The 18,871-nt window shown below is 40.8% G+C and overlaps 1 protein-coding gene across 2 annotated transcripts in view; it reads left to right on the forward strand.

The window, feature by feature from the left end:
• Window positions 1-18,871, forward strand: part of LOC133469195 (protoheme IX farnesyltransferase, mitochondrial) — a 30,508-nt gene that overhangs the window by 1,425 nt on the left and 10,212 nt on the right. For both annotated transcript variants that reach the window (XM_061755967.1, XM_061755968.1), the window contains exons 2-4: window positions 553-695; window positions 3,792-4,116; window positions 4,186-4,310. In XM_061755967.1, the coding sequence (XP_061611951.1) occupies window positions 553-695; window positions 3,792-4,116; window positions 4,186-4,310 (593 nt within the window). The remainder of the gene's footprint in view (window positions 1-552; window positions 696-3,791; window positions 4,117-4,185; window positions 4,311-18,871) is intronic.

Raw genomic sequence — 18,871 nt, forward strand, 5'->3', positions numbered from 1 at the left:
TGTTCAAAAAGTCGTCAAACTGCATGGATCGAAGAGCAACACTGCGCCCCCTCCAGCTCTCAACTGGTTTTCTCTCGTGTGTTGCACAGGTGAGGCAAGAGGACCTTGCAAAATGTGTGCGACTTAGAAGCACATACCTCGGGTCAAAACTGTCCAACGTGGATAGCGCACTGCGTTTGCAGCGTATAGATGGGTGCCATGTCATCGCAGTTGACTGACTGTCTTCCACCGCACTCTTGTCATATGGAAAATAATGAGAAAATGGTTCTGCTTATCTTGTTTGTTTTTAGCCACATTTCAGTCACTTTAAAAAAAAATAGTCGTTACAGCGGTCGGAAAAGTTTAGCAACCAAATTGCTAATTTGGCAACACTGGGCTTTTGGAAGCTAGCTTCTCTCTGTTTGCAGCCTTGTTAATGTAAGCAGGGCAGTGTGGAGATGTACTACAAAAGCCGCAGAAGAATCACCCTTACAAACAAAGTCTAAACTTTATCGATTAAATCTGTCAGCCCTAGTATCAGGACTACATATTGTCCTGGTTTGTGTGTTGTAGGTTTGTTCGGTGTGAGCATTAAGCAGAAACTGGTGGGATGTGGTCCCCGATGCAAGCAGATGGCCCGTGGCCTCCTTCTGCTACAAGGGAGAGATCCGACACACTGGATGTCCTATCAGCACCTCAACTTCCTCAAACGCCAGGTAACTCTTTCCCGAGGCTCGCCATCTCTGGACTACTTTGTCACCTTATATATGTAATTTATTTTACGTTTTATACAATATGTGTATTTGTTAATCTAACATTTTCTTAAACAAGGCTTAGTAGCTCTTTTTATATATATTTTTAAAAAGTGCACGTTCAGTGTCAACGCAGCACTAATAATCGCCTCCATGGCAGCGAATACAACCCCAATTTCAATGAAGTTGGGACGTTGTCTTAAACATAAATAAAAACAGAATACAATGATTTGAAAATCATGTTTGACCTATTATTAATTGAATACACTACAAAGACAATATATTTAATGTTCAAACTGATAAACTTTGTTTTGAGCAAATAATCATTAACTTAGAATTTTATGGCTGCAACATGTTCCAAAAAAGCTGGGACAGGTGGCACAAAAGACTGAGAAAGTTGAGGATTGCTCATCAAACACCTGTTTGGAAGATCCCACAGGTGAACAGGCTAATTGGGAACAGGTGGGTGCCATGATTGGGTATAAAAGGAGCCTCCCTGAATTGCTCAGTCATTCACAAGCAAAGATGGGGCGAGGTTCACCTCTTTGTAAACAAGTGCGTGAGAAAATAGTCGAACACTTTAAGGACAATGTTCCTCAACGTACAATTGCAAGGAATTTCGGGATTTCATCATCTACGGTCCATAATATCATCAAAAGGTTCAGAGAATCTGGAGAAATCACTGCATGTAAGTGGCAAGGTCGAAAACCAACATTGAATGCTCGTGACCTTCGATCCCTCAGGCGGCACTGCATCAAAAACCGACATCGATGTGTAAAGGATATCACCACATGGGCCCAGGAACACTTCAGAAAACCAATGTCAGTAAATACAGTTCGGCGCTACATCTGTAAGTGCAACTTGAAACTCTACTATGCAAAGCAAAAGCCATTTATCAACAACACCCAGAAACGCCGCCGGCTTCTCTGGGCCCGAGCTCATCTAAGATGGACTGATGCAAAGTGTTCTGTGGTCCGAGAAGTCCACATTTCAAATTGTTTTTGGAAATTGTGGACGTCGTGTCCTCCGGGCCAAAGAAGAAAAGAACCATCCGGACTGTTATGAATGCAAAGTTTAAAAGCCAGCATCTGTGATGCTATGGGGCTGTGTTAGTGCCAATGGTTACATCTGTGAAGGCACCATTAATGCTGAAAGGTACGTACAGGTTTTGGAGAAACGTAAGCTGCCATCCAAGCAACGTCTTTTTCATGGACACCCTGCTTATTTCAGCAAGACAATGCCAAACCAAATTCTGGATGTGTTACAACAGCGTGGCTTTGTAGTAAAAGAGTGCAGGTACTAGACTGGCCTGCCTGCAGTCCAGACCTGTCTCCCATTGAAAATGTGTGGCGCATTATGAAGCGTAAAATACAGCAACGGAGACCCCGGACTGTTGAACAGCTGAAGCTGTACATCAAGCAAGAATGGGAAAGAATTCCACCTACAAAGCTTCAACAATTAGTGTCCTCAGTTCCCAAAGGTTTATTGAATGTTGTTAAAAGAAAAGGTGATGTGACACAGTGGTAAACATGACCCTGTCCTAGCTTTTTTGGAACATGTTGCAGCCATAAAATTCTAACTTCATGATTATTTGCTAAAAACAATCAAGTTTATCTGTTTGAACATTAAATATCTTGTCTTTGTAGTGTATTCAATTAAATATAGGTTGAACATGATTTGAAAATCATTCTTTTTTTATTTTTGTTAAATACAATGTCCCAACTTTATTGGAATTGGGGTTGTACATTCGGTACGGAAAGTATTCAGACGCCCGTAAATTGTTCACTCTTTGTTATATTGCAGCCATTTGCTAAAACCATTTAAGGTCAATTTTTCCCTCAACAATATACACACAGCACTCCATATTGGCAGAAAAAAACAGAATTGTTGAAACTGCCGATTTATTTAAAAAAAATGAGAAACTGAAATATCACACAGCAGTATTCAGACCCTTTGCTCAGTATTTAGTAGAAGCACCCTTTTGAGCTAATACAGCCATGAATCTTTGGGAATGATGAAAGAAGTTTTTCACACCTGGATTTGGGGAGTCTCTGCCATTCCTCATTGCAGATCCTCTCCAGTTCTGTCAGGTTGGATGGTGAACGTTGGTGGACAGCCATTTTCCCACTGTACTTGTCACATAGTGCTGGCAGGAACTGCATTATAGCGGAGGGTAACTAACTTTCCAGAGGGAAATAGCAGGCAAATTAGGAAATGTCTGGAGATAAAATAGTACACAGTAACTAACTAATGACTAATAATACACAGGATCAGAACCGGAAACCATAAATGAATTAGTACGTCTTTGCCATGTCACATGAGAAAAGGGGCCTGTAAGTTTAAAAATGCATAAATATAATATTTATCTTATAACTCCCCTACAGTGGGGAAATTTGCATCGTTTCAGCAGCAATATTGGAAACAGGAAATACAAAAATAGCATGCAAGAGAAGACATTGTGCTGCAACTCATCTGCTATTACATGGTTGATGCAATAAATACATTAAAATGACAAATATTGAAGCCACAATTAACGATTAGAATTAAAGAGGAATGATTATGTTGTGCAATTGAACAGTATACACAGTTATTTTTATCCTATTGCATAATACACTGCAATCACTAATGTTCTCATTTAAAAATTCAGAGATTTTTTTTCTTTCAGGAATTTAATTTCTCGAGGCTGGCCGCTCTGCAGTCATAGCCATAACTGCAATTTTACTAATCTTTGGCATAGTCATTTCTTTCTGTGTCATGGTTTTCGGCCTTGTTTTGCTCACTTTTGGGATTCGGTTTCAGCCAAGAGTTTTCATTTCAGTGCATAACTGTTATCTTTTATTTTTTCAATTATTATTTGTTTTCTTTACAGCGCTTTGTTACAGCTGTGGCTGTTGTGAAAGTACTATATAAAGTTAAGAAGTTTAAGACATTCTTCTTATTTTGTTGTTTTATGTATTGCTGTTTTAATTGATTTAGCTTATGTATTTTTATATACATTTATATGCTATAAAGTAGGCTATATTTTCACAATAATTGCTTTTTCTTCCGCTTTCCTGTCAGTATGTGTCAAAGAATCTGGGTGAGCTTCACCAGCACGCCGTTCCCAAGCAGGCGGCAGTGCTCGCCGACGTGGACGAGAGCGACGGCGATGAGAGGCAGGTCCAAAGAATACCGACCGTCGATCCTGTGGCGGAGGAAGTATCCACCTCGGTAGTGGTGCAGGAAACACCCAACACTGTGACTGTGTTGGACGAGACGCCGCATGTACAGGTGGAGACGGACGAGGCCCGCGAGGCGCGTCTGGACCGACAGTGGAAGCAGCTGAAGGTGGAAGCGGCCGACCTACCCGACGTCTACGCCCGACTCGCCAAAATCAAACTCACGGGTAAGCGAGCACAAACGTCTGAACGCTTCAAAATGTTCGTGTGCAACATCAACTTCCTGTCCATTTCAGCGCTCGTGGTCACGACGGCGGCGGCCGGTTATGCTATGGCGCCGGTGCCCTTTGATCCTGCCATCTTCTTGGGGGCGTGTCTGGGTACGGGACTCGCCTCCAGTGCCGCCAATTCCATTAACCAGGTGAGCTTGTATTAATGCAACAAGCCTATGGTTTTCATATCGTAGAGATAAGGTTGGGCGATATGGCTTTAAGATGAAAATTTTTTGTTTTTTTCACAAATTTTTTTTTTTTTTTTTTTTTTTTTTAACCCTCGCTTATAGAAAAAGCAAATGACAATCAATAAGTTTTGCTTTTTGTATTTCTGCTCTCTGGGATTTTGATTTCTCCTGATGCCGAATAAGCTGTAAGTTTTTTCCCCCGCATTAACTTGCATCAACTTTAACAGAATAGATTTAAATATTTTTTCTTTACAAATAACAGAAAATAGGTGCTTCGTCTTACAAAATCTCCCTTTTGTCAAAACACAAACAGCGGAAATGGGTTTTGAACTACGAAAGCCGCTAAAAACAAAACAAACAAAAAAAATTATCGTCCTGACCAATAAACTTGAATTCATTGATGAAATTGATTCATCGCTCAGCCCTACGTAAAGAGCGATTGGCCTCTTGATGTGTTTCACCCTAAGGAAATAATACAAATTGAAATCAAAGAGCTGCAATGAGTTGTGTTGAATGCATAGATCACAGATTAGCATTAAAAAGCATTAGGTTCTTATAAGCGGCACATGCAGTACTTGATTGATTGGGGGATGTATTTGTGTTTTGGTGTCTTGTCCATGTGTCCATTCACACTGTGTAGTGTATATCTACTTCAGCCTCCATGAGTGAAAATGTCTTTTGTGTTGTCTTTATAGATCCCCCCGCCCCACCCAATTGTCATTTGAAAGATTAATTGCTCTGTTTGGCAATTTGCTGTGCCTTTCTTTTGATCATTTTATGATTATAATAAAAAAATATATATATTTTATTGCCTTGCTCACGCTAGCCACCTAGCCTACCTTATTTGCATTGCTTGACGCACAGAACCAATGATAGTTACACAATGCGTGAAGCACAGCACAGATCTTTCCGCTCATCTATGACAAGTGCTCCCTAACACTATCTTTAGCAGTTTCCCTTTTTTAGGAGCATTTCTAACTTTTTAGCTCTTTGTTGACTTGTTAGCAAAAGTTCCGCGCGCCGACATCGCACCTACTTCCTGTTAATCGATAAACAACCCGGCTGCTGCCCGCATCGATGATTTGCACAGGCTGAATTTCCACCAAGCGACATGTGGGGACAGCTATTTTGATGTGATTATGCTTGCATTATATTAACTGTTCGTTGTCTTTATTAAAGTGACGCTACAGTTCAATAAATAACTTACATTCTATAGATATTTTTTGATAAAAAAAAATATATATTTTCAGACTTTTTTTTCTTCTATTTTTAACCACATCAATCACAAATCTCAGGCAAATGCTATTAGATTTGTGATTGGATGGTTCAGGGTGTGGACTCGAAATTTCACCTGCACGTGCATCATAACCTGAAATAAGTGAAAAGACACACGACAGGGCTAAAAACAAACTAGCTGTGGGATTCAAACATACAAGACGGCAGCACGGAGTAAACGTGGTTGTGTCAGCTATAATGTGTTAATTTGCACTTCTGATCAGTGACGTCATTGAAAAGAGAGTTTTTGAATGAATGAATGAATAGATGAACCATACTTTTCTATTCTTCCGGAAGCTGGCTCAAAGCCGTTGTGTCTCAATATTTGCGAGTTTATGGCTTCAGTAAAGCAGGAATGTTAAAGCAGCACTTCCAAATGAAATGCTAATCCTCAGACCATCCACTGAACCCTGTGGCAATTACTCACAAGATAACCAAACTGAGCGCCCAGAACAGCAGAGGCAAAATGACTGACAACTCGACAAAGAGCAAAGGAATGTTCCCTCCGGATAGCATGGTTTTGGCGATTTAGCATATTTTTGGGCAAAATTGTTCTTGGTTTCAGATTTTTCGAATGCAATTTTGTTCTTTACAAAGATCAAAGGAAAGTCTCATAGTATTGACCACGAAGCTCCCGCCAGCTGCTGCTGTGTTGACGCCGTACCATGATTTTAAATGTGTTTGTGTAATGAGTGACCTCAACCCCGCATTGCTGAGTCGTGGCTCTGAGCCTCTAATTATTCGCTGGTTTTGACACAGCAGTCCAACAACTACACCCACCTTTTGTTTTGTTTTGGTTTTTTACAATGGTCATTCTGGCCTTGAACTTAAGACTATTTCCCATATGAGGATGTGTTAATACAAGGCTTACTTTTTGTCTGTGAATCCTTAAAAGTCAAATCTTTGCAGCAATAAAAAAAAGTAGAATTTAAAAATAGTAAAGTTTGAGTTTCCTAAATTAATGCCTTTACATTGTCTTACAGGTCTGATATTTTGGCTAATTAGACCTCCAAAGAGTGACTAACGTGGACTTAGTATAAACGTGTCAATTTTGTTTAAAAAAAACAGCTCTCTTTGCCCCGGAGGACACGACGTCGACAATTTCCGAAAACAATTTCAAATGTGGACTCGTCGGACCACAGAACACTTTTCCACTTTGCATCAGTTCATCTTAGATGAGCTCGGGCCCAGAGAAGCCGGCGGCGTTTCTGGGTGTTGTTGATAAATGGCTTTTGCTTTCCATAGTAGAGTTTCAAGTTGCACTTATGGATGTAGCGCAGAACTGTATTTACTGACATTGGTTTTCTGAAGTGTTTCTGAAGTGTTCCTGAGCCTATGTGGTGATATCCTTTACACATTGATGTCGGTTTTTGATGCAGTGCCGCCTGAGGGATCGAAGGTCACGGGCATTCAATGCTGGTTTTCGGCCTTTACACTTCATAATGCGCCACACATTTTACATGCAGTGATTTCTCCAGATTCTCTGAACCTTTTGATGATATTATGGACCATAGATGATGAAATCCCTAAATTCCTTGCGATTGTACGTTGAGGAACATTGTCCTTAAACTGTTTGACTATTTTCTCACGCATTTGTTCACAAAGAGGTGAACCTCGCCCCATCTTTGCTTGTGAATGACTGAGCAATTCAGCGAAGCTCCTTTTATTCCCAATCATGGCACCCACCTGTTCCCAATTAGCCTGTTCACCTGTGGGATGTTCCAAACAGAAACTTTAGAAACGATTTCACACAGTCAGTCACTCATTGAGACAATATACTTTTTTTCCCCCCACAATTGAAAATAGTTCCCAGGTGTCTTAATAAAGGCTATAGAAGATTCTTCCATCCAAACACAGCACACAAAGGATAAAGAGTGACAGAAAACCTCTTATCACACTCTGTTTCAGAACGGTTTTGTTGTTACCAGTGGCACCGCGAAGGCATTGTGACAATGGGATGAGCTACTCAGTGTTGTAACTCAGAGAGAATTTGTTGCAATATTTAGCAACTTTTCCAACTTCTCTTGGCTGTTTTTTTTTTTCCAAAGAAGCAACTAGAAACAAATCAAGCTACTTTTTGTGGCATTACTGGAGACCTGTAGAAACTGTGAGACTCCCTCCAGTGCAGGAAATATTCACCCCTCTGCATCCAGACTACTTGCCACCACTGGCAGATTTAATTGTAACCCCCCCCAAAAAAGTGAAAGCCCGTAAAGGCACCCACCTGTTCCCAATTAGCCTGTTCACCTGTGGGATGTTCCAAACAGGTGTTTGATAAGCATTCCTCAACTTTTGCAGTCTGTTTTGCCACCTGTCCCAGCTTTTTTGTAACGTGTTGCAGTCATAAAAAGGTGGCACGGTGGCCGACTGGTTAGAGCGTCAGCCTCACAGTTCTGAGGACCCGGGTTCAATCTCCAGCCCCGCCTGTGTGGAGTTTGCATGTTCTCCCCGTGCCTGCGTGGGTTTTCTCCGGGCACTCCGGTTTCCTCCCACATCCCAAAAACATGCATGAATTGGAGACTCTAAATTGCCCGTAGGTGTGAATGTGAGTGCGAATGGTTGTTTGTTTGTATGTGCCCTGCGATTGGCTGGCAACCAGTTTACGGTGTACCCCGCCTCCTGCCCGATGATAGCTGGGATAGGCTCCAGCACGCCCGCGACCCCAGTGAGGGGAAGCGGCTCAGAAAATGGATGGATGGATGGATGGATGCAGTCATAAAATTTTAAGTGAATGATTATTTGCTAAAAACAATAAAGTTTATCAGTTTGAACATTAAATGTCTTGTATTTGTATTGTATTCAATTAAATATAGGTTGAACATGATTTGCAAATCAATGTATTCTGTTTCTATTTGTTTAACACAACGTCCCAACTTCATTGGAATTGGGGTTGTAGATAAGCTCGAGAAACTCGAATGACCTGATATCAGGCCTCGGCCGAAAGATATCTGGAACTCAAGAAGGCATGGATGATTTTAATTGTTTCACCTTTACTGAGGCACCATAGAGCCCATATAACATCCCAAATACACGAAAGTTTGGTAAAATATGGAACCTTCAATCCTTATTGCCACCGTTTAAAATAATCAATACAAAATGTGTAAAGTAAAAAAATATTTTAGCAAAATTGGTACTTAAGGTAAGGTTTGTAGAATGAAGATCAGATGGGTTATGTACTGTTACTTTTTTTTTCCAGGTGCAGTAATTTATAAAAAAAAAACTATATATATATATATAAACAAGAAACATTCCAAAATTCCTAAATATTTCCCCTGAAATATGTACAATTGGACATTTAAAAAAAAATATATATATCATTTAATTAACGCTGACTTTTTAAATTTGGAAAGTGAGGGAAAGGCGTTAAAATTATTATTTTGCATGGCTTTCTTTCCTAAGGACCAGTGTTATACGTAGCTATCAAGTGGCGTGGCCACAGAGCTTTTCTGTTCTTGAGTGGAAAGAATCTCTCATCTCTGGTGTGTAGGTCCCACACCGCGCGTTTGGCCGCTACTGGTGTGGAGGCCGTCGTCATCTTGCAGTCTGGCCACTACGTGAACAAATTGGATAATTGAGTTAGACCAGAGTTTCTCGCCGGTGTATAATAGACCCCCGGGGAGAAATGTGAGGGCACCCCCGCCGCGTAATTCCACACCAAGTTGGCTTCGCCGTGTTTGCTTTGGTGCGCGTTGGAGCGGGTTCGTCTTGTATCATTTTTGTTTTCCTGTTTTCTTTTGTCTGCGCGTCGTCTCCCGCCACGAGGCTGGCACGCACGAGCGAGCCCCCGCAAGACCCCCCCCCCTGCCTGGCTACTCTAAACTGCGTCCTGTTCAGGCATGCATTATTTACACTCCTGCTTGTCTGTATTTTGGGCAGGGCCTCCGTTTTCATAGGGAATCGTTTGATTAGAGCAGTTGTCAGGGTTTCTGCTATCCTTAAAACATTTTTAGAATAGATTTTCCAAAATGGTCTTATCCTAAATAGTAAAATTTCTTTTAAAAAATGGCAAATATTCTGATGTAATATTGCGCTCATATCACCCTCTCCTGCTGGTCCTGTTTAGTGAGGTCTTACAGGAGACATCCATCCATGCATTCATTCATTTGCTATAGCTTTTTTTAGTTATTTATTTTTATTCCAGATGAGTTTGGACTCTGGACTGGTTGCTAGTGAGTTGGAGGGCACATGTACAGTAGAGACAGGAAACCATTCACATTGACACGGTCACTGAGTGGGAACCGAACCCAGGCTGCCTGAATGGAATCCAAGGCAGTGAACTGCTACACAGTCATTTATAACGGTATGGTCACCCAGTGAACTCCCCGCACTGCTCTGTCTTTGATTAAATCAGCATCACATTGTTTATGGGCACCATGATGTTAGCCAGCGTCTCCATTTCCCCTGTCGTGCGATTAACTGTGGTGGCTTTGTCCTATTTTTGTCCAAATGGTTTCTTGTGTGGCTTAAGGCTGTTCCACTCATATGGGTGCATCGTTTCCCCGAGAAACCCAGAAAGACTATGTATTTTTTGTAAAATGAAAATAAAGTGACTATTTAACTATAGCGACTATTTTATTTTTAACTGCATATTGCGTTAACATTATGCAATATTAAACACACTGAAGTTTCTTGAAGTTTTTGTTTATGGATATTGGTAGGGATAAGCTGACAGTTAATGAATGCAGTCATAAGGCGATTGTTGGTACTGTACTGTATAAGGTGGAAAACCATGGCGCCCATGCACACAGATGGGCACTTTCTTTAGATACGATTTCACACAGTCAGTCACTCATTGAGACATTATACTCCCCCCCCCATTGAAAATAGTTCCCAGGTGTCTTAATAAAGGCTCTAGAAGATTCTTCCATCCAAACACAGCACACAAAGGATAAAGAGTGACAGAGAACCTCTTATCACACTCTGGTTCAGGACGGTTCTGTTGTTACCAGTACCGCCGCTAAGCCATTGTGACAATGCGATGAGCTACTCAGTGTTGTAACTGATTTGTTCTGAAATTGTTTTAAAATTGAGAACAAATCAAGCTTTTTGTGGCATTACTGGAGACCTGTAGAAACTGTGAGACTCCCTCCAGTGCAGGAGATATTCACCCCTCTGCATCCAGACTACATGCCACCACTGGCAGATTTAACTGCAACCCCCCTCAAAAAGTGAAAGCCCGTAAAGATTTGATTGCTTTTTCACTCATGGAGGCAGCGCTTCATCACCAAGCTGCCGAATTCCGTCAATTAGTGTCGCTGTTTGGTGCCTGACAACGTGAAAGAACAAAGTGGTAATTGTTCTTTCATGTTGATAGCTTAGCCAGACATTCAAGTATGTGCTAGTGTCTTTTTTTTGCTTTTTCAAAAATCAGAAATGAACAGTTTTTTGTTTTTTTCCCCCCCACACTAATCTGTGCTAAACACTGCAGTTGAGATGTCACAGTTCTCAGAATTCACAAAGGTTCACTGACAATTTGGTTTAATTTCACATTTGATGGCCGGGCAGTCACCTCAGACATCCAACTTTTTGTATACGAGACATTAAAAAACAATTCTATTTTGCATCACGTCCCCTTTAAAGGTCTTTATGGAACAGTGTTATTGCAAGTGGAAAAACTGAGCATTATCTTTGTAAAGGCTGACTTTTTTTGTTTTTGTTTTGTATAAAGGAGGAAGTGTACCCAATTTTGCAGTACCTTTAGGATCGCGTGACAATGACAGCTTGTATTATTGGTCTCAACCTCGTCCTCATCACGTCATGGCACCATTTTCTTTTGAAGGCACCCGCCATTATTGTCATTGGCATTGTTACTCTAAAAAAGTGTCTCTGTGGCAACCAGCACCTGTTGCATTTACTTTCGGTACCAACAAAGCAACGGGCGATCAGTCAGTGCTTTCAAACAAGGCTCCAGAATGTAATAACCACATCGTTGTGATGCGTTGCTTGTAGCGGTGGCCATCTTGTCTTATGGCTTCAGGCTAATTATCCATAGGGGGGGTTAAGCTTTAAAGGTCAAGCACGTGACGTGTTTGCCAAATGGCAGACTCAACTCAGAGGCCTTCGTTTTCTCAATGCAGATGCCGTGCTTAAGATGTCATTTTCCTCAAGCATAGCTAAAACAAAAGAGCGCGTTGATCTTTGACTTGAGTGCCTTTGATGCTTGCAGCCTCAATGAGGACACATGGAGAGTCCTTATATTTTGTTTTAATTGCCACGCAAAGAGGACTCCTCGACAGCCCCCTTCCATCGCGGATCAATCTTTAACGAGGCTGCCTTGTTTTAGGCTTAATTTATTTAAAGCCTTTTTGTCTCGCGTCCATTTGAACTGTACAAATCTCCCGCAGCCTCAGATGGCAGACAGATGCTTTGCTCTGATAAAGACAAAAAACAGAGCCGTCAAATAAGCGCGCCTACAGCGGGGGAAAAGGTTAGCTGGATTAGCATACAAGCAAGTCCGGTGCTAATTGGACCGCATGGGCAAGGAGGTTAAACAATTTAACTAGTAGCTGTTTAGCAGTTTATTTTCATTGGCGTGACTCCTTTGATGTCAAACTAGATTGTTAAAGATTCATAGTAGGGCTGGGTGATATGGCCCAAAAAATGAAATCTGGGGGGTGGTGGGGTTCCCCCCTCCTCCCACAAAAATAAGATTTCTAAATTTAAATGATTTGTTTTCCCTCATACAAAACGGGCAAATGATAATGGCATTTAGAACAAAAACGTGACTTGCAAAATATTTGAGACTTGGAAGCACATGCTGTACTGTGGGTCGAAAGTTTCCAATAAATCACTGCTTTTGCTATGCATAAATGGCTATGTTGAGCTCTGTTGACTCAGTGATTGCATTCCACCAGGCTTCTTTTTTTGTCATATGCAAAACGCTGTGAAAAAGATTCCTCTCATGTCTCTTTCTTATGGAGAACTAAAGTCTGTAGTATATTGAAAAAAAGTCACTAGAGAGGTTTTAAGAGTGTCTAGCCAACACTGACTGTGCTTTTTTCAAGTAGCCCCTCTCTGTTCGCAGCTATTTCGTTAGTGCAAGCAGTGCACCTCAGCGACGATGCGATTTGAACGGCCAGCACTACTGATTCTGAGGACCCTAGGCAGATGAGATTGACATAGAGGCTGAAATCCGTTTGGACAAAACATTCTAACATCTGTGTACATGAACTGGAACCAGTGCAGCCAAGAGAAAAGCTACAAAATTAAGAGACTAGTCTCTTTGGAATAAATTAATACAATTAAATTTCCTTTTAGAATTTAGCTTGTCAATGTGAATCAGTTCTTGTGATAGTGTTTAGGTCTGACCACTAATCACTGAGTTTTTACATAAAGAATGCTGTCTTTACTTCAAAGACCAAGGTTATGTCACTGAAGATGACCGGAAGTGTCATTATTTCCTGTCAAGATGGTTTCCTGCCAGCTTGTCAGGGCAAAGGCATCCCCACCGTATGCTGGCCTTTCGTGTAAAGGCTTTATGGACAGGTGGAGGCCCTGCTCCCTGCCTCCGTGATTGGCCTTTTAGTTGAGGACACAAAACACTGTTATTATGGGCCTCACCTCTGAAATGCAGACACAAGCCAGACTTGAGTCAGGAGGAGGAACCACCCATCTGAACGGCGTCTGACATCGGCGAACCTTTCTGCACCTCTGCCGCTGTTTTGGCAACAGCTGAGAAAATGTGCAGAAACAAAGTGTAACGCGTCGTGATGTGTTTGTTTTCTTTGCGGTGTTTTCAGCAGGTAATGAAAGATTGGCGTCATATTTTACCGCTTGTGTCGGCATTTTTAGCAGGCATTGTGTTGTCCTTGCAGGTTGTTTGATATTTCAGGGTTTTAGTTAAAGAAAAAGTCATTGCTTCATCATTATTAGGCCAAATAATAAAAGGGGCTTTTAGGGCTTTTTTCAACATTTAGCTATTCGGAGTGGACCGATGAAAATAGTCTAAAAAAAATAATAATAATAATCATGTCCGAGCACCTATTTTCAGGGGTCTTTCAAAGATGAACTTATCCTAGAGTTTTATAAGCGTTCCCCGCATATTCGCATTTCACTATTCACAGTCACCCATTTCAGTTTTTTTCATCTGAAACCTATCCTCAGCTATCCATCCATCCATCCATTTTCTGAGTCGCTTCTCCTCACTAGGGTCGCGGGCGTTCTGGAGCCTATCCCAGCTATCATCGGCTATTCGCTTAAAAATTCACCTATTATTTTTTTTCTTGCACTTTCTGAAATGCCACAAACTGCCAAAGTCCTGACTAAATATGAAAATAGTACAATAATTGCTGACAAGGAAGTATGTTGCAGTGATACATCACGACTGGGAGACAATCATTGTTCGTCTGGATTGTTAGTGGTAGTTACGGAGAGTCTTTGTTGTATGTGCATGTACACGTGCACTTCCTATGCAATTTTTTCTGAAATCAAATAATCTGTAAGACATTTATTTTAAAGGTTGTAAAATGAGTTTGAAATTATATTAAACTATTTTGGGATTATATTTCTTGGTATAATATAGCTAAATTGGAAACTATTAATTCAGGCAATAATAATCTTTTTTTTTATTATTAATTTTATTTTTTGCAAATTGTGGGAGGGCTCGGGGGATTACTGTACTGATAAGCAATGACAAATTGTGAAGTAAGTTTTTGCTGTTGTGTGTTGGCAGAACATGGATGCGATGTCTGGTGACTCGACATAGAACACAAAACGTGACTAAACCAAATATATAAAAAGGAGCGAAATATTACCACTCGCCACCAGTGCGTCCAATTGACACAAAATCTGTCATGACAAGATGGTGTCGCACGACAAGAAACAAAGTGCCTATGCTGTAAATGTGAATCATGCAGTTGGCCAATTTGGTTTAAATGTGCCTCTTTTCTGAGATTTTGGCCATTTTCAAGATTTTACTGAAGAGAACTCCTCCTCGGGAATTCACCCAATCACCACCAAAACGATTCTCCACAAAATGAGAAGCTTTGGTAACTTGTCTCAGCAAGCTCCGATCTCGATCACGTTGGTTTATATAAAGAAGGTCCCATCATGAGCAGATAAATCCATTGGGTTGCTTCCATATTCTGACAGGATATATTTTTTTTGTGTGTTTTTGCTAATTCTGCAGAAACAAAGACTTTGACAATCACAAGAGTTATGCACTCTTGTGATTGTACAGCAGATAAAGGATGAATTTTTGCAGGGCTGATATTTCGATCATCTTGATTTATTTATTTTTTAATCTATGTGCAGTATTTGAGTATTTTTTAATCTCAATTTTGGCCTGCGCTCTATTTAAAGGCAAGTCGGCCTTAGGGAAGCGGCAACGCTAAAACGTGTGAATAATTGACAAAGGTAGACCTGCTCGTGTGAGCGATGCCCGCGAGACAACAGTGCACGCTCAATTCAAGCCTTACACTTCTGGAAATCAAAGTGCAATGCGCCGAAGTCACCACATCTGTTTGTTCAGCACGCATCATTTGTAGAATTTGCCCTCATTCTCTGTTTACATGTGCATTAGTTTGCACCTCGTCTCCTGTGCAAAAATGAGCTGAAATCTTTGGAGGTTTTTTTTTTTTTACCCATTTGGATGCAATTCAAGGGTCATTACCAGCCTGCCCACATACCTCCATCGCCGCACACGCCAGTGCTTTTAACACATTTTAGTTATTCTAGTCGAGGCTGCCATTCATTCTACTCCCACTCATCTTTAATTGCTTTGCAAGACCAGTGTGTGTGTGTGTGTGTGTGTGTGTGTGTGTGTGTGTGTGTGTGTGTGTCCACACAGGAGGGTGTGGAACGCATTCTTTGAGTAGCTCACCCAGATTCAGTAGATGAAACAGTTCTTCTATGTGTTCTTGCATAGATCTAACATTGTGGTCTTGCTCCTTTTCCTGCCCGTGTGCACCTATTATCTCTTGAATTTTGCCTTGTAATTAGTGCCTCAGTGGGCAGGAGAAGCCCATTCAACTGTAATAATGGCTCTTTAGCCGCCTGCTGTGATATGGCTTTGGTTAAAAGCAATTGGCTGTATATGATACACCAAGATAGGAATATTTTTTCCTGGCCCTATTTACTGTTAGGACAGTAATGATTTTTCTTAACGCTCCCATCACATCAAGCCAATAAAAACCCTCGAAATATGACACAGTTACTATGGGCCCAGGCAGCTTCTCCGACCCCTGACCACCGCCGTTAGCGACTGCAATGCTGCGATTGGCAGAGAACCGTTGGCGGCGGTTCAGCTGCCGCACACTTGATTAACAGTGAGAGTACAGGACACAGTGAAGTGCTTAAATCTCCTCATGTTAGTCAGATAATTAATGCGGGCCCTGCTGAGGATCGGTCGTTTCACTGGTGAAAATACGGCCGGGAGGATGGAGATTTTGTAGAAAGTGGCTAAAATTAGAACATTCTTTTTTTTATTTTCATTTGATCAAGGGAAGCTTTGTTTTACATCCAGTCAATCATATCAAGGAACATTTTCAGAGTGAGGCTTAAAATAATAGAGCATCTATTTTTGTTTTATGTTGACCACCGCGGGGAATAAATTATGTCACAGTTTGTTAACATACCGAGCGCATCTTATCATTACTTTTGTCAGTTCTGTTGCACTAAGAATAGTTATTGTATTCACGCATGACATGCAAACTGAATTTCAACGTGATATCCATTTTTTTGTTTGTTGGAAAAAAATTGTCCACCCAGATTATTAATTTGCACGACTGTCTGGGCATTACTACTAGCATAAAGTCGACATTTCTGCTACTGGGTGAAAGCGGGGGTGGATGATCACAAAAGCCAAGAATTAATACCCATGACTTATTGTTTACGGAGAGGATCAGCACTGTACGGCATTTCTCGCTTATTGTCGCTCAATTGTTGTTGCCGCCATACCGCCTACACAACCCACTGCGAGAAACTTGTTACGCGTTAGCGATAAAGTATCTAGTAGTTTTAGAAAAGTTTTAGACCTTTTGAGGCCTAGTCAATCATATTTTTGACCTACGAATTATCATTTGTTGTTACACACAAACGATGTAAAATATTTTATTATATTTTGTCTGTGGCATTTTTTTAGACCTTGTAATTGGAGAATTCAGTGTCATTTTTTCCCCCAAGTCAAATCAAGGACTTTAAGATTTTAAAACTATACTGTTACATTCATGTGAAATTATGTGTAAGTTTAAATAAGCCATATTTAAGACATTTTAAGACTAAGACCAAGTCGATCCAATTTTAGACCTTTCAAATGATTGTTGATGCTTCACTCTGGCTGATTTCTGTTATGATGAAACGCAAAACACAGCTTAATAAATTGTCATGTACATTACAAAAAATTATGTCAGTGTTATTTTTTTTTTTAAACCTGTGAACGGCGCAATCAATGATTAAGTGACTAAGGATCCACTGATACGGTGTCGCACTATTTTCTTTGGCGACATAGCTATCACAAAACGGCCTACGCACCCTGTGGCAACATTCTTATTTTTTACTTTTTATTCTATAACCACAGGTTTAAGAAAGTCCTTTTTAAGACTCGATCAGATTTTAGACCTGGGTGTTGGTGGTTCCACTCATGCAGATTCCTGTGATGCTAACAGTACTTACGAATTTGTCAAATATTTTACTAAGGATTTTGTCTGTGGCTTTTACTGTCATTTGAGCGGCAGAATTTAAGGATTAAGTGTAATTTTTAAAGATAATTGAGGCCTTTTTTTAAGGATCCGTGACCACCCTGTATCTAGCCATCTAAAACGCAGGAGTAAACTATTGGAAACTACCAGGTTTTATTTAATACCGCAGTGATTATGACCCATGACAGATCTTAAATCATAACTTGTGAGATTCAGTCAAAATACAAACGGCACCCTCAAAAAATTCTTTAGTTGAATCCTTCGGTGGAATGTCTCGTGATTTGGACTATTGGGTTGGATTCGTGTACCGTGGTTTGGCATCGTTTTGCAGCACGAACTCGGCAGTTGTTGCTGCTGACGCGCTTGCTTTTTCACTCCAGTCCAAACACGTGGGCTGTGCCAGAGGAGCAGATTCCTTCGCCTCTCTGTGTTCTCCCGTCTCAGCCTGGCTAACAAGGGCGCTTCAATTGGACCCGTACGGTATCAGCGACGTGTCAGATCACTGGGTTGAGCGGAATGCTTGTGTTTAATAGAAATAAACCTTGCTGATAACTATGCAGGTGTACGTGACATGCAGTCTGAAAGGCTCTCGATTGTCTAGGGGTGCAGCTGAGTGTTAAGATATTCGGTATGCAGCTGCATTTCACTGTATGGATGTCAGAAAGAAGTGCTTCATGGATGCCTCCTCGCAGTTATGAACAAGAAAGGCCAAAGGAACGCAGATGGTTATTATCAGAAATTTGCTTTAAACAGGTTGTTAATTGTTGAGCGAAGGCGGTGCCACTCAACAATATCACAGGTTATGTTCATTTCTGCATATAAAAATGGTGGCTTTTCAGGAAATTCTACCCATGGATTTATTTTTATACAGCGGTAGACAAATTGTTTGTTTAATGGTGCAGACACAATGAGATGTTGCAAAGTCTGCGTCCCGGCAGTGTGTCCACTAGGGGGGACGGCGAGCCTTTAGTTTCCTGGCGGCGTCTTGAAATGAGTTGTCAACCGTCCTGCCAAAAATGATTCTTGTCAAGGCGACGCTTCCGCACTGGCGGGATAGCCACGAGTGACGGGGGTAACACGCTCTTGGTAATAGGGTTGGCAATTGGAATAATAATGTCATGGTGGAGCAGCATGTTGCTCATTATCCAAGGGTATTATTGTAGTCTGTTCCTACTAGCTGCCATTAGCTTTTATGTCACAAGGTGGCTTATGTATACAGGTGCATAAAATATTACTAATACTACACAATAATAATAGTCAATAAATTAGAATATTGTAGATTCAGTCCAATTTCAGTTAAAAAGTGAAACTGATATTATATAGACTTAATACAAACATGGTTAAATAGTTCATTATTGAACAAATATTTATGGTTATAGATTACAGCTAATGAAAACCCAAAATTCCATCCCCAAGAAATTAGATTAAAATTCAAACAATAAGTTTTTTAATATAGAAATTAGTTGGGAGTTCCACATCTGAAAACTATTTTCCTTTTGTATTTATTAAATTTATATAAGACTTCCATCCATCCATTTTCCGTACCACTTATCCTCACTTGGGTTGCAGACATGCTGGAGCCTATCGCAGCTATCTACGGGCGAGAGGCGG

This window comes from Phyllopteryx taeniolatus, chromosome 19 (genome assembly GCF_024500385.1).
Source record: "Phyllopteryx taeniolatus isolate TA_2022b chromosome 19, UOR_Ptae_1.2, whole genome shotgun sequence".
Lineage (NCBI taxonomy): Eukaryota > Metazoa > Chordata > Actinopteri > Syngnathiformes > Syngnathidae > Phyllopteryx > Phyllopteryx taeniolatus.